The 16,221-nt window shown below is 39.7% G+C and overlaps 1 protein-coding gene across 1 annotated transcript in view; it reads right to left on the bottom strand.

The window, feature by feature from the left end:
• EYA3 (EYA transcriptional coactivator and phosphatase 3) overlaps positions 1-16,221 on the bottom strand; it is a 103,799-nt gene that overhangs the window by 182 nt on the left and 87,396 nt on the right. The window contains 6 exon segments of the mRNA XM_040338040.1: positions 1-815; positions 3,505-3,605; positions 4,552-4,673; positions 5,380-5,494; positions 9,548-9,708; positions 12,228-12,286. The exon segment at positions 1-815 is cut by the window's left edge and continues 182 nt beyond it. Coding sequence (XP_040193974.1) covers positions 735-815; positions 3,505-3,605; positions 4,552-4,673; positions 5,380-5,494; positions 9,548-9,708; positions 12,228-12,286 — 639 coding nt within the window. The 3' untranslated portion in view covers positions 1-734.

Below are 16,221 nucleotides of genomic sequence, written 5' to 3'. Positions count from 1 at the left end.
GTTATAGATTCAAAAAGGTATAATAATGGAGGCCTTTCTTCCCCTCCCGCGAGGTATTTCACGAAGAGTTCCAGAATGGTAATGAGACAATAATAAAAGGCAAGCCATTATGACTTGATACTGTGTTAAAAAAAAAAAAAAATCAGAAAAATGTACACCGACTTTGCTGTTCATACTCTGATTAAAGCAGAGGACAGGTAAAGTTCAATGCAGAAGCCATCCATCCTTAGGTGAAGGTCTTGGCTACTCCATTCACATCAAGATGCAATACATTATTAGGATCCACTGCTACATGTTATGGCTCATTCTATATAAGCATAGCTGCTCCACATGTTCTCATAGAATTATAACCATTTCCTGGCACGGGAGGAACAGCCTACAACTAACCAGAAGTTGGCCTCGAGTGAAACTGAAGACAGTCCATACATGAGGAGGTAGGTGGGACTTTGAAAAGAGTTATCTACCAGGAAACTGAAGAAACTCTCTGGCAAGTAAATGAGAGGTAGGTGGGATGTAAAAGCTAAACAGGGTATTTCTGCAAGACAGGATAGTTGAAATGGTTTCTCCTCGATGAAGGACACAGCTGAAAGAGTCTCCCTCTTGGAAAGTTTTAAGATAGATGCAGGTTAACCAGATCGAACAACTGTTCCTCAGGTCTCCACCTGGGCTTTTGTTTGTCAGGCACCTGCTGAGCTAAATCGGCTTGCATACAAAACATGATTATTCAGCATTTCTCACAAGAAGTCCAGCTCCAGTGCCTGATGTAGAGAGATGAGGTCATTGTGGTTTGTGATTCTCCAGAAAGGCATAGTGTGCTGCAAGAAAAAAAATATACGAACTCAGAGACTGCCAAAATGATAGCCCAAATTTAACTGGACACAAATTAAGTAAAATCAAAATTTGCTGGTTGATGTGCAAGTAAGACAAAAATAAATAACCTAGTTGGCAATTAAGAAAAAAGGTCGTCCTAAAAATTACCACCACTGCGCTCCACTGGAAAGGATCCTAAACTAAACTAGCTGCTGCTATTAAAAGTGTAAATTGTGACAAAATATATATATGTGTACACTAACATCTACCAGTAGAAGATGTGTAAATGAATATATTAAGCAGTGCTTAAATAACAAAATAAATACAAATAAATAAAATGAAAATGAATCTTTGTGTATACAAGTGTAGTAGTGAACACAACACTCATAAATGTGTACCAAGAAACAAATAATAGGACGAATGTATATATATTAAAACCCGTGAAATTAAACAAGTGTTTAAAGGTGACAAAAATAAAGTTCATAAGTGTTGATTCCTTTTGGATCTTCAGACTCTTCCACCACATCACAGTGTTTAGTGAATCCTCCACCTTTCAGAAAAACGCACTCACCAGAACGATAGGCCTCACACTCACGTGTTTGGCATAAAAGCTTAACCAGGACCACTCAGACGTATTGATAAGAAATCCGTTCCAAATAGTGCAATCCAAAAAAATGTTTCCACATAAATAATGAAGAAAAAAAGTGCACAATAGTGTAATACTGTAAACCAGTTTTAATAAAATACCATGCAAAAAAATCTTCAAAATATAAACTCACAAACAAACTCTTTAACCAAGCAGTAATCTCTCCAAATCAAAAACATATTCCCAAATATTCCTTGCAGGAGAGCCAGTGGTCACGGCGAACCCTCAATCAGCCTATATGTACTCACAGCCCTCGGAGCGCCTGTTGTTTCAAAATGCTCCTTCCTGTTCCACAGCCAGCTCAATACGCCACACCTGCATGGTATTTTATTAAAACTGGTTTACAGTATTACACTATTGTGCACTTTTTTTCTTCATTATTTATGTGGAATTTTTTTTTTGGATTGCACTATTTGGAACGGATTTCTTATCAATACATCCGAGTGGTCCTGGTTAAGCTTTTATGCCAAACACGTGAGTGTGAGGCCTATCGTTCTGGTGAGTGCGTTTTTCTGAAGGATGGAGGATTCACTAAATACTGTGGTGTGGTGGAAGAGTCTGAAGATCCAAAAGGAATCAACACTTATGAACTTTATTTTTGTCACCTTTAAAAACACTTGTTTAATTTCACAGGTTTTGATATATATACATCCGTCCTATTTTTTGTTTCTTGGTACACATTTATGAGTGTTGTGTTCACTACTACACTTGTATACATGAAGATTCATTTTCATTTTATTTATTTTTATTTATTTCGTTATTTAAGCGCTGCTTAATATATTCATTTACACATCTTCTACTGGTAGATGTTAGCGTACACATGTATATATATATATATATATATATATATATTTTGTCAAAATAAATAACCTATTGACTTTTTCTCCTACACTTCAAAAGGACAACTGTACTATTTATACAAGTTGTATTTTATGGGCATGCCCGCACCCCAGACTGCAACCCACTCAACTCCTATTATACATCCCTGGTTAACCGATCTTCACTCTGTGGCCCAGCCAACAGCGTTTCTTACAAAGTGCCTCTGCCAGGTCCTTTACCATACATGCTAGTGCCCTAATCATTGCTGTCAGAGTGATACTCATGGTGACCTTCAGTAGGCATGCGAACTACAGCTCTTGACACAGACAGTAATATAACTATGGCACACATGCTCAGAATGAAAATGACCTGATGGGGACACTTTTGAAAAAAGGGTTCTGAGGCTCTAGGCAGGGACATACAGAGAAGATTGCTGAACAGGGACAGATACATGGAGTTAAATACTGGACCCGGTAGGGTTCCCTAAGGGGGGTGGGCGTGTGTCATAAAGGACATGTACCAAAGGAATTTTTATTTTAATAATGCATGAAATCTGCAATATTACAACTGTTAAGGTAATGGAAAGAATTTTCCTTCATTACTATAATGCATCTATTCCATTCTTGAAGGAAATTGCTAGCTCCTACACTTTTCAGATCTTCATACTACAACTTACAATAAATAACCTACTCCAAATAAACCACCTCAGAATACATCTAACCTGGAGGTAGGTAGGTAGCTTGAGCCCAAATCTTCCCGAAATACATGGTCTACCTAATTTTGTATCTCTAGACAACGTATATACCCATTATAACATAATAGCTATAATCCGTAATAGTCGACCTCTGTAGACAGGAAATTAGTGGCAAATTAGGTTAGCCAGCTTTGAATTATATAAGGCTTTATGTCCTTGTTGGCTTGTTTTCAGAGTTGGCAGCCCCTTTGCCAAGCTACACTCGCATACTGATGACAATGGACACTCTTTTGCTCATGTCGCTGTATATAAAACTGTAATGTAAGCTGAAGGTATTGGACGTCAATAATTTGTGGTTTTAGTGCCAATACAAATGTACATACACTGAACATTCACAAAAAATACATATATACTTTAATACATTGGCATACATGAGACTTTAAAAAAAAAATGACAAAGTTCTACTAGAATTCCTGAAGAACACAATTCCAAAAGTATCCCAAGGAAGTACCTTCACATATTTCATTGCAAATACCTGTTTGGCGGCCATTTCTTCATCCCTACCATCTCCAATCACCACATAGGTAACTTTCTTCCCAAATCTTGTCACTATCCTTTCAAAGCAGCTCTCTTTTCCTGCAAGCAAAGGCCAATGTTATTTTACAATAGGTGTGGAGTGTACACACATATGCTGGCATCACTAAATAATAATTCATAAAAAAAATTACAGTGGTTAATCACTCCATCAGCCTTGCTTTCTACATGTTATACACTTCAACATTATAGACAATGGTGCACTTTCAGTCTATCAACACATTTGGGAAAAGGCCCTTTCCTGCTCCAGCATGACTGTGTACAAAGTCAGGTCCAAAGACATGATTTGACAAATTTGGTGTAGAGAAACTTGAATGGTATGCACACAGCCCTGATTTTCAAAACTATTGAACACCTTTCAGATAATTAGGCAACCGTGAGCCAGGTTCTCTCATTCAATATTCCTTTGGCTGAATGGGGGCATACTTCTACAGACTCAGTCCAAAATCTTGTGTAAATTCTTCCTAGACAAGTAGAGACATTAGGTGTAAAAGGCAGCCCACTCCATATGTCCAAGGTTCTGGAATGGGAAATCCAACCAACTCCTATAGATGCGACAGTGCGTCCACAACTTTTTGGTCATACAATAAACTCATGAAATTCGAACAATTAGTTCTTCATGTGAAAAGGCGCTATTGTAAATAGCAGCTATAGTGTCCGCAATGTTTTAGGGTATCAGCTTAAAATCGTTAATATACAATTATTTTATTCTGTAGTAGAAAAAAAAATATGAGGGAGGGAGAACAAATTCAAACACAGGCTGAAAGTCATATCCTAAACACTATTTTACAATATTTACAAAATTATTTGTTTCACACTATGCAATAATCACTAACAATACATAGAGTAGTATCATTATGGAACCAGGGTGTGAAACCAATCACATTTATATGCTGCAACATACATACACTCATGCTGTGGAACAAGAAACATAGACAATAAGACCCACTTCTACAGGTGATCAGGACTCGTTACTTTGTGATGTTACCTATTTTTGTTGCACTGTATATATTCTGTATTGGAAACACTTCTCCAAGCCCGTAGAGTAGAACTTTGGCCAGAGCTGGAACCAGTTGTGTTGTAGTTATTAACACGTTGACACAGTTCTTCCTAAAATGAATACAGTGTGATCTATAAATCTTTTTAAGAGTGAAGTAGAGAAATGCAACAAATAGCTAATCAGTGACTTCTGCTATAAACATAGAAAAAGGTGTATTTTTTCTCCCTAAAGAGCAAACATCAAACTTATGGAACATATGTAGTATTCCTGTGAAAGCCGAAAACCACTGTAGTAGCCACTGCTATTAAAGTGATCCTGTCTTCTGGGTCCTGTGGATGCTGTAGATAATGGGGGCAGTGACGTCATGATCTCTGCCTTGTCCAATCAGAGAAGGCTTTGCATTCACTGAAAAAAATGCAAGGCGATCTCTGAATGGCCCCTGTGTTTAGCAGGGACCCAGCTGCTTGGCACGAATCCCGGAGGACAGCAAGGATCACTGTAGTAGCAGTGGTTACTAAAAGATTTTCTGCTTCCACGAGGATTGGGCAGGTATGGAATATGTATACTTGCATTGGTCTAAGCTGAGCCAGTAGAACTATCCAAAAAATCCATATGAGGATTTCAGCTTTAACTATAAAATAAAGTGAATTTAGTATAGAAAGCACGAAAATCCCCCCCTTCCCCTTAACCCCCCCACCTGTACCTGTCCCCAAATGAAAAAAATAAAATTGTTGATATATCAGCTAAAACCTAAAACCTATCCTTTGTTCAATAAACGCCACTGAAAAAAAAAGCACAAAAAGTGTTTCTGATTACCTTGCCTGGATGAGTTGTAAACACTTCACAGCAGTGCTTAACCAGCCATCTGTCAATGTTTCTATATCATCTCGAAGTCTCTGGAGAGAGTCACGCCTTTGTGGGCTGAGTAATCCTGCGACGGGAATCAATTTTTTATAATACTTTCAATAGCTCCTCAAATAAAGCAATATGTGATAAACCAAACACTTCATGTGTAAATATGCTCTATATCGCAGTGTTCAAGGATTAAATTCCCAAGTAAAGCACAACAAATCTTTTCAGCAATTCAACACATTAGGTACACATAGGGGCTTATTTACTAAAACTGGAGAGTGCAAAAACTGGTGCAGCTTTGCAGAGAAACCAATTAGCCTCAGATTTTTTGTATTTTTTTTTTAAATCAAAGCTTATTTAACAAGCTGTATTAAGATGCTGACTGCCTTCCATGCACAACTGCACCAGATTTTGTACTCTCCAGTTTTGGAAATTAAACCCCACATTCTACTACTACAAGAAACCTACTTTTCTACTAAAACTGTCCATCTACTCTCCATGAAAGATCCCCTATTAAATATTGTACCATCTCCCAAGAAAAGAGGGTTTTATCACTTTGTTTCTCCAAAACAGTAACACTAACAGAGAGAGGAATTGGTTATAAGAGACCCTGAGGGGAGATACATTCTAGTTTTAGGCAAGATGGGGGAAAAATTAATTACCATGAATATTTACTAGGTCAAAACAAGAACCAATTCAACATAAATTATTCTTGACATGGATGCCACATGTGTTGGGTATTCTTATTTAGAGGGGGGCTCTAAATTAGTACTGGACCAAGTACTTGGTAAAACCCTCAAGGACCCAACATAAATATCCTTTATAATCCAGCTACAGGCTGGTGGAACTATTGTTTCAGTGTGATCTTGTGGATATTTGGAGGGAGAAAATCCCTCCACTAAAAATTACATACGATTTCCACACAGAAGCAATACTTGAGAAATTATCACATTTCTGCCCTCTTGCTCGATTTCTGACTAGTGATGAGTCGATGGTTTAGACCTGAGGTCGGCAACCCATTGATCGCGGGCTACTCGACTGCCGACAGGTAGACCGCACAGACTCCCCCCGTTGCGACCCAGTCCTTGGTCCGGAGCGGTGAGTGCACGCGCATTTAATTCCAGTCTGCAGAGGCAGTCCCTGCTTTCTGCATACGTTTGGTTGCAGGGCAAGCCTCCGGAATCATTATCCACACCCTTCACCACCGTCTCGCCTCCTCGATCCAAGATGGGAAGGTGAGAGGATTGCTGTTGTGAAACCAGCAGGGATCAGCACCAATGCAACTTCCCTGCGCCACTCTGCATTTAAAAAGTCTTCCGACACTCCGGCCCTCCTATAACCCCCCCCCCCCCCCCCCGTGCCAATACCATGTCGCCCTGAAGCTCCAGCCCTCCTGTCCCCCCAGCCGCCCTCCTGATCTCCCCCCCCCCCATACCATGCCCTCCTGTGCCCCCAGCCCTCCTGATCCCCCCCCCCCTACATACAACTGCCCTCTGTACACTACCCTGCCTACCACTGACCTCTGTATACTGTTCTACCTACTACTGACTTCTGTACACTTTCCTACAAACTACTTGCACTGGCCAGAAATCAGAGCAGATCGTCAGGCCTAAATTGTCCCAAGTGTGTGTGAATTTGTTATATATATATATATATATATAAACACACAGCACTTTTATTTAAGCAGTAAGCGTGATAAAAGTTTTATTTCTTTGATGTATATATTGGAGTGTTTTTGTGAAGAGGTGGATGCTTCCAACTTGACCTGAGGATTCTATCCATTTTTCCATATAGGTCAATTCTTCCAGGTGAGAACATATGGTGTTAGGTGGTGGAACACGTGGAATTCACTATTACTGGATTTTTGCACTTGCGTTCTTCACGGACACTTTGGGGGTTATTTAAGAAAGGCAAGTCCACTTTGCACTACAAGTCCACTAAGAGCACTTGAAAATGCACTGAAAGTGCACTTGGAAGTGCAGTCGCTCTAAATCTAAGGAGTAGATCTGAAATAAGGGGAAGCTCTGCTGATTGTATCAACCAATCATGTGCAAGCTAAAATGCAGTTTTTTATTTTCCTTGCATGTCCCCCTTGGGTCTACAGCAACTTTACTTCCAATTGCACTTGTAGTGCAAAGTGGATTTGCCTTTAGTAAATAACCCTCTTTGTGTGGTTAAACACATTGGACTCTTTTATATTTTGTCACTTTGAACATTAGAAACAATTGTTTTACTGTTATTATAGGATTATAAGTGGTGTTGCATATAATTTTCCAGCATGCTATGTTTTTTTTCCCTGCAAATAACTGATGGGGGATGCATAATTGTAGGCTGGATTGTGTGGCACTATTGGACTATGGATTACTGGTTTTGATGCAAGAATTCATTGGTGCAGGTGGTAATCAATATACAATAATATACACAAGTTTGTATCCATTTAAATTGCAATAGCTTTTCAAGCTAAAAATAGTGTCTCTTTCAGCATGATTCTATCATACCTCTGTCACTGCTCCTCATCCAATATTCCCAGAATACATTCTTGGAATGCAAGGTATGGATACAGATAAAATAGAGAGCCAATCATCTTTTCCAATATCTAGCTATGACAGGGCATACCCACATAATATAAGCAAAGTCGGCACTTGTGCAATTACATCTAGTACAATTTGGAGTGGGTATGCAGTGCATAGCATGCAACCTCACCGGGGTGAGATATGATTGATGTAGCATGTAGAGTAGAGCTGCACGATTCTGGGAAAAATGAGAATCGCAATTATTTTGCATAAAATAAAGATCACGATTCTCAAAAAAAAAAAAAAATGTTCAAAGTTATTTTAAACACAAAACGGAGCTTATGTGCTTAAATACAGTATATGTAAATCTGACGGACTGTTTACATGTTAAATTTGAAAAGCCGCAGCAAACCTGCTGACCTTACATGCTTGCGAATGTGAAAGAACCGCTCTGATTTTCACATTTAACTAAATGGGAAAATCAGAGTTGTTCTGTCGCATTAGGAAGCATGTAAGGTTTGCTGCTGCTTTTAAAATTTAACATGTAAACAGTCTGTCAGAGTTACATATACTGTATTTAAGCACATAAGCTCCGTTTTGTGTTTAAAATAACTGTGAATGATAAAACTCCATTGGGTATAACAAGATGTCCGCTTGCCCCCTTCTGCACAGTAATGTTAGTGAGGGGTGTGGGGTGGAGCAAGATGGCGGCGATGAAACGTCACTTCCTGACGAGACAGCCGCTGCCGGGTGTACCAAGATGGCCGCCGCTCCGGAGCTAAGCCGAAGCTGGGGACTTTACTATGGCCGCACCCGAAAATCGTGGGTCATCCAGCCCGGAGATCGCTGGGGGGGTGGTGAATCGAGATTGCGATCTTTTAGTTATTAATCGTGCAGCTCTAATGTAGAGCTGTGATAATCCAGGGATGAGTTGCTGCCACTTAGAATACACCGTTAGTGGGATTTTGTTAATAGTGGCGGATAACAAATGGGTATATACACCTCAGAGATGAGACTTCTAGAGTCCTGTGACCTTAGCACCCCTATTAATGGGTAATTAGAAAATGTAGTATTAATGAGCCTAAACTGAGCATGTAGTGCATGCCTAAACTAAAGATACCTGTAAAAGGCAGAACAAGGGAGGTCATATTTTCTTTGTAAATCATCAAAAGAGGAGAAGACGTTGCCAGTTTATATATCTTCCAGAGTGTCAAGACCCTTATGTTTGCAAAAATACATATTATAAAAATTGTAGTAAATGGGGAAACATGGGATTATGCCAAAATTGGGAGTTCTGAGACACTAACTTGAGGACATGAGCTAAATGCGACTCCACCATTCTCGGGGGAACAGGTGTGAATCAATTAGACAAGTGACGCAGCTTCCCAGCTAAATAATAGTACAGATTAGGGAGTGTCATGCCCTCTTCAACTTTAGGGCGCTGTAAGGTGGAGAGTTTAAACTTTCGTTTGTTGCCCAACCATATAAATGAGCTGAATAAGGTTGTTACGAAATATATAAAAACATCATACTCTGTTCACTCATCCCCAACATTGCTCCTGTCATTTTCATAAACTTTTTTGACTCTCCTAAGGAAACATTTTACACAGTTAACTCACCCCCAACATTGCTCTTGTATTTTTCATAAACCTCATTGACTCTCCTATATCGAAATGCCAACTTTCTCATCCAGTCCATTCCACCTTGGACACCACTATTTGAGTTGACGTTTCGGTTTCCTGCTGTCCCATTAAATCCATCGGTAGTAAAGTTGTAATTACTGGATCAAAATGGAAAACAAAATGGTAAAATGTTATTGTGACCCCCTTCAGTAAGTAGAGCAAATTAAAGCAAGCCCAGACTATAAAAGAAGATGATAAATACCCTTCTGTGGCAGCAAATTAAACTAAGCCAAGCCTTTAAAAGAAGAAGGTAAATACTTACAATTCCGACTGCTCATGTCCCAATACTCGACCTTGTTGCGGATCTTTGACCTCTGTGGGTATCCAACATTTCTAGATGGGATGAATACCTACTCCTCTACCATGTGATATAGTTTCTCCTGCTGGCTCTTGTGTTCAGTAGTGTCAAATGAGCCACTGGGAGGAACAACACCACATGGCAGTGGAGCAAGTTTTCAACAAACCCAAATTGCTGGATATCTGCTAAGGCCAGAGATCTTCAACATGTTGGTGTTAAAAGACATGAGCCAGATGTAAGTATTTACCTTCTTATTTTGAACGCTGGACATAGTTTAATTCGCTTCACTTACTGACAGTTACTTTAAGACATACCACATAGATTTAAAAGTATCCTATAATTGAAATAATTAATGCTTTACAGTGTTTGTAATATTCCACTTCCTTATAGCCGTCTAAAAGATATTGAGAGTTTATGCTCAAGCAATCTTATGTTTTTTAAATGCATGTGTCATTAATACAGAGAAATGTAAGGACCGTCAACAGGCTTTTGTACCCCACAAGCTATCTTGTACAGGTCTGAGAAAATCCTGCTTTAAGACGGTCATATGCAGGTTAGAAAGAGTTTAACTGGAGGTCAAATACACCAGTCAATGAATTCTGAATAATCTTAGAAGCGTCTGAAATTAATTTTAATCTGATGTCATTGACGCACACTCATAGCTGTGAAAGTTATTAGTAAGTTTTTCAGAATACAAACCAAAAATAATGCAACTTTATTTTAAATACTGTGGTCTCTTAACATAGGCCGAACAGTAGTCTTAATGAGACTTCTATATTATATACCAGCCCTCAAAATTTCCACTCGCCTGCTCGCATTTGGCTGAAGTGATACGGCCATCACAGTGGCCCGGAGGGGGAGGGAGCTCCACGCCCCTCCCAGGCTACTCTGATGGGGCCCTTTCACACGTACGGACAAACGGTCCGTTTTTTTACAAGTCCGTAAACGGACTTGTAATGCTTCTCTATGGGATTGCAGACGTTAGCGGATGATGCATCCGCTAACGTCCGCAAACATCCGCGTCCGCAAAGATCCGCTTTTTCGGACGGAAGAAAACCCTATTTTTCTTCCGTCTGGCGGAACGGATGAATACGGACACACGGTCCGTATTCATCCGATTCCCCATAGGGGAGAGCGGAGGAAAGACAGGGCGGTCTCTGCACAGTGTGCGGGGACCGCCCTGTCCGCCAACAGCTCAGCGGGGATTTATGGATGATCCCCGCTGAGCCGACGGACACACACGGGGCGGATCCATACGGATCCGCTCCGTGTGAAAGGGCCCATACCCTGTAAAAAAGGCTGCACTGCTTCTCCCAGAAACAATCAGCCAGGAAATGGAAAGGAGTATCTGGAGGCTGGATCACACAGAGTGGGGATCTCCTGCTGAGACACAGCTTGTATATGAATAGCCAGCCACTGTCAAATCTTCTATGATAGACAGTGCACTGGTCCAATTCCGGTCTCAGTGAGAGATCCCCGCTCTGTGTGATCCAGCTGCCAGATCCTCCTGATTCCTCCCTGCTGCATTGATGGGCACTGATGAGGCGGAATTGATAAGCTGCACTGATGGGCACTAATGGCCACCAACGAGGCACTCTTAGGCTGCACTGGTGGCCCCTGATGAGGCCGCACTGATGGGCACTGCTATGCTTTATGATAATATTGTTAAAGTTGTTAATATTTATTTTTGAAACGCAATTCTGCATAAAAAATATAAACAGCGTAATTTCATAAGATAATACAGGGTAGTGGTTGGACGGGGAAACTGGTGGCGAGTAACTTAATGAATGAATGAATTGTATAGCGCAACTCATGCGAACTGAATCGCCTCTGGGCGCTTTTTCCAGCCAGAGTCTGCTTGGCTGGTGCGGTCATTTTACCCCGTAGGATCATGACACGCTTGGGACACACAGATATACATATATATACTGGGCCAATTTGCACAGGGAGAACATGCAAACTCCAGGCAGATGGTGTCGTGGTCAGGATTCGAACCAGCGACCCTTTTGCAGCTAGGCGAAAGTGCTACTCACTGCACCACTGTGCTGCCCTTAACTTAACTTAACTTAAGGCATGGCTAGTGGCTCAGGACTTCTAATTTTGAGCTCTGTTATATACCATATCAGGAAAATGTAAAGAATGCAAGCCATTTCTGTATGTGCCAAAGGGAAAAAAAACATGTACATTCTTGTCTTTTTCCAGAGATAGATGAAAATACTGAAAAAGGGCACTCTTCTCTGGTTTCATGGTCGTTAATCACAGTTTCTTTCCAATGCCTGAAGTATTAAAAGAGAAGCCATTTACATCACAACATATTACCTTAAATCTTGACCATTATCATCAGATGATACATCTTCCACGTGAACCTGATCACACTCCTACAAAACACAATATTATTGAGATGTTTCTGTATCAAGGCAACGGCATATGAAATGTAAATTAACCCATCAAGCTGATCAAAGTCCATACGTACATGCTCAGAACTACACTTTGCAAAACTGCCTCAATAAACATTGCTGTATTTGGGTACTTCTAAATTAAAAAGGGGTTGTAAAGGAATTTTTATTTTTCCCCTAAATAGCTTCCTTTACCTTAGTGCAGTCCTCCTTCACTTACCTCATCCTTCCATTTTGCTTTTAAATGTCCTTATTTCTTCTGAGAAATCCTCACTTCCTGTCCTTCTGTCTGTAACTACACACCGTAATGCGAGGCTTTCCTCCTGGTTTGGCGAAAGCCTCTTGAGGGGGGGAGGGGGCGAGCAGGAGTGTCAGGACGCCCACTAACACACAGCTCCTGTCTCTATCTGCAAAGTAGAGAGTGTCCTGGCTTGCCTGCTCGCCCCCTCCCCCCTCAAGAGGCTTTCTCCACACCAGGGAGAAAGCCTCCAATTACGGTGTGTAGTTACAGACAGAAGAACAGGAAGTGAGGATTTCTCAGAAGAAATAAGGAAATTTAAAAGCAAAATCGAAGGATGAGGTAAGTGAAGGAGGACTGCACTAAGGTAAAGGAAGCTATTTAGGGAAAAGATTTTTTTCCTTTACAACTCCTTTAAGTTTCTTATTGAACCACTTGAATAAATGAGCACTTTTAGCCCCTTCCTGACAATTTTCAGCACTGTTGCACATTGAATGACAATTGCGCTGTCATGCAACACTGTACCTATATGACATTTTTATAATTTTTTCACATAGAGCATTCTTTTGATGGTATTTAATCACCACTGGTTTTTTTTTCCCTTTCTTAATTTATGTTATAACATTTTGCAAATAATCTTTCTTCCAAAGTTTTGGCCAAAATGTACTTCTACATGTACTGCTACATTTCTTTGGTGAAAATAACCCAAAACAGGGTATATTATTTATTGTCCACAAACTATGGTATATACACAGTGGGAAAAATTATTATTCGATCTCCTGCAGATTTTGTAAGTTTGTCCACTTACAAAGAAATTAAGGGTCAATCATTTTTATCATAGGTGTATTTTAAATGATAGCGACAGAATATCAACCAAAAATCCATAAAAAATAAAAAACAAAAAGGTTATAAACTGAGTTGCAGTTCAGTGAGTAAAAAAAGCATTTGATCCCCAAGCAAAACATGACTTACAGTATCTCACAAAAGTGAGTACACCCCCTTTTTGTAAATATTTTATTATATGTTTTGTTGCCAGCTGTTTAGAAATGAATGGCTGTGTGTTGAGTTATTTTGAAGGGACAGCAAATTTACACTTTTATACAAGCTGTACACTCACTACTTTACATTGTAGCAAAGTGTAATTTCTTCAGTGTTACATGAAAAGATATAATAAAATATTTACAAAAATGTGAGGGGTGTACTCACTTTTGTGAGATATTGTAAGCATTTGATGAAGAAATCCTTGTTGGCAAGCACAGAGGCAAGACATTTCTCATAGCTGGTTACCAAGTTTGCACACATCTCAGGAGGGATTTTGAGCCACTCTTCTTTACGGATCTTCTCTAAATCCTTCAGGTTTCTAAACTGTCGCTTGGCATCTTAAAAACTTTCAGCTCCCAATATGCATTTTCTATAGGACTATTGCCTGGAGACTGGCTAGGCCACTCAATGAACTTAATGTGCTTCTTCTTAAGCCACTCTTTTGCTGCCTTGGTGGTATGTTTTGGGTCATTGTCATGCTGAAAGACCCATCTTCAATGTTCTGACTGACAGAAGAAGGTTCTCAGATTGACAGATTAACAGATTGAGCTGGAGCGTGGCCCAGAGGGACCCACACAAGGTGCATTCTCGGAAGGATGTCGTATGACATCCTCACAGAACAATAGAGTTCCCGCTTGAATGTAATTGTACAATGGCCTAAGGGAGAAGCAGTTAAAGGACAAATGCACTTCTAGCATATACAAAGTGCCCTCGGCCTGGCAGTCTAAAAGTAAATGTAAGCTTTTCTTCACTCATTGGTTTGTTTAAAACACAGTAGACAACATCATTCTGAAGCATGTTTCCAGCTTCCTTTGCTGCAGAGAAGGCTGCTTCTGACCACACTTGGCAGAAGGGCTCCTCATTTATCTCAATGGTGAGATTCTAGCCTTCTCCTAAAGGTTCCCTCCAACAGAGAGAAGTTTTTATTCCCCCCCACAGCAAATCAGGTCTGACACAATCTATAAATGCAGTCATCACCAACATATAGGCCTCATGCACATTGGACATTTTTACAGCTGCTGTTTTTGGCTTCAGCTTGTTTTTCTGCAGCCAATAAACTCCCCAGCATGTTAACCTATGTGTCCATGCACACGTAGGCAGTTTTTGGCTTTCTACAACTAACACTACTGGCTTTTTTTAATAACATCCAGTGTGCATGAAGCCTAAAATATCCAAAACTTCCCAGTTTTTTTGTGCAAAAAGTTTCCAGCTTCAGTGATAAGGATGTTTTCTGTAGGCTTAAGACAACTAAGGCAGGCCATAGATGTTTCAATATTATTTCCTTACCTCATCAACACAGTGAATCCCTCCCGCAGTGCTATTGTGTTCTGCCGGCAGGAAACCTTCCCTGCCATCAGAACACAACTGGAGATTAAACAGATTTTCACTCAAAACAGAAGCACAATAAACACCTCATTTTATAATCTCACTGCTCCTATTTAGCTACTGTTTGTGCGTTAGAATTGACAAATGCCACTTAAATAGCTTAATGTTAAATATGTTTAAACAACGTTGACAAATAAATGCGTAATCTTTCAGAAGATTTCAGAACTGTATAAAAAGGCATTGATATTTGACCAAAGCCACCCAAACTAAAAGCAAAAACTACCAATAATACGGTCTTGCCTTTATGTTGCCTATAATGGCAGCTCATATAGTGAATAAGGTTGTAAGGACAGATATTTCAGCTTCTGTGTAGATATAAAGACTAATAAGAACATTCCAGTTTTATAGACAGGACAATACAGGTGCATCCCATAAAATTAGATGATTAAGGCTTACAGCTAGTGAAAACCCAAAAGTCAGTAGCTCAGAAAATTTGAATATTACATAAACACCAAAAAAAAAAAAAAAAAGGATTTTTAAACACAATTTCCCAATTACAAGGAAATTCTACAGAACTTCATGCTTCCCTCTGCTGACCAGCTTTATGGTGATGTTGATTAAATTTCCCAGCAGGATTGGGCACCTGCCCACACTGGCAAAAGTACCAAAACCTTGTTTAATGATCATGGTATCACTGTGCTTGATTGGCCAGCAAACTCGACTGAACTAAACCCTATAGTGAATCTGTAGGGACACCAGACCCAACAATGCAGGTGAGATGAAAGTCATCAAAGAAACCTAGGCTTCCATAACACCTCAGCAGTGCCACAGGCTGATCGCACCAATGCCACGCCAAATTGATGCAAAATGAGCCCTGAACAAGTATTGAGTGCATACTATACGGTTCATGCCCATGCTTTACCGCAAGCCAACATTTCTGTATTATAAATTATTTTTTTATTGGTCTTATGTAATATTTGGGGTTTTCACTAGCTGTAAGCCATAAGCATCAAAATTAAAAGAAAGAAATGCTTGAAAATAGATTGCTCTGTGTGCAACGCATCTATATAAAATATAGGTGGTTTCACTTTTGGAATTTAATTACTGAAATAAATTAACTTTTTGATGATATTCAAATTTTATGAGATGCACCTGTATGTGCCTGACTGTACAGTATCGCTCCATGACATCAATAAATTGCTAGGAACTACAGTGTTCAAGTGCTGTCCCACAAAGTGATGTGTTACACTATGAACATGTGAATTTTAATTTTTTTTTTGTTTTTTTATTAAATCTTTTAAATATTTCTTTA

This window comes from Rana temporaria, chromosome 2, assembly GCF_905171775.1.
Source record: "Rana temporaria chromosome 2, aRanTem1.1, whole genome shotgun sequence".
NCBI classification, from domain to species: Eukaryota; Metazoa; Chordata; class Amphibia; order Anura; family Ranidae; genus Rana; species Rana temporaria.
This window is presented reverse-complemented; position numbering and strand designations above follow the sequence as displayed.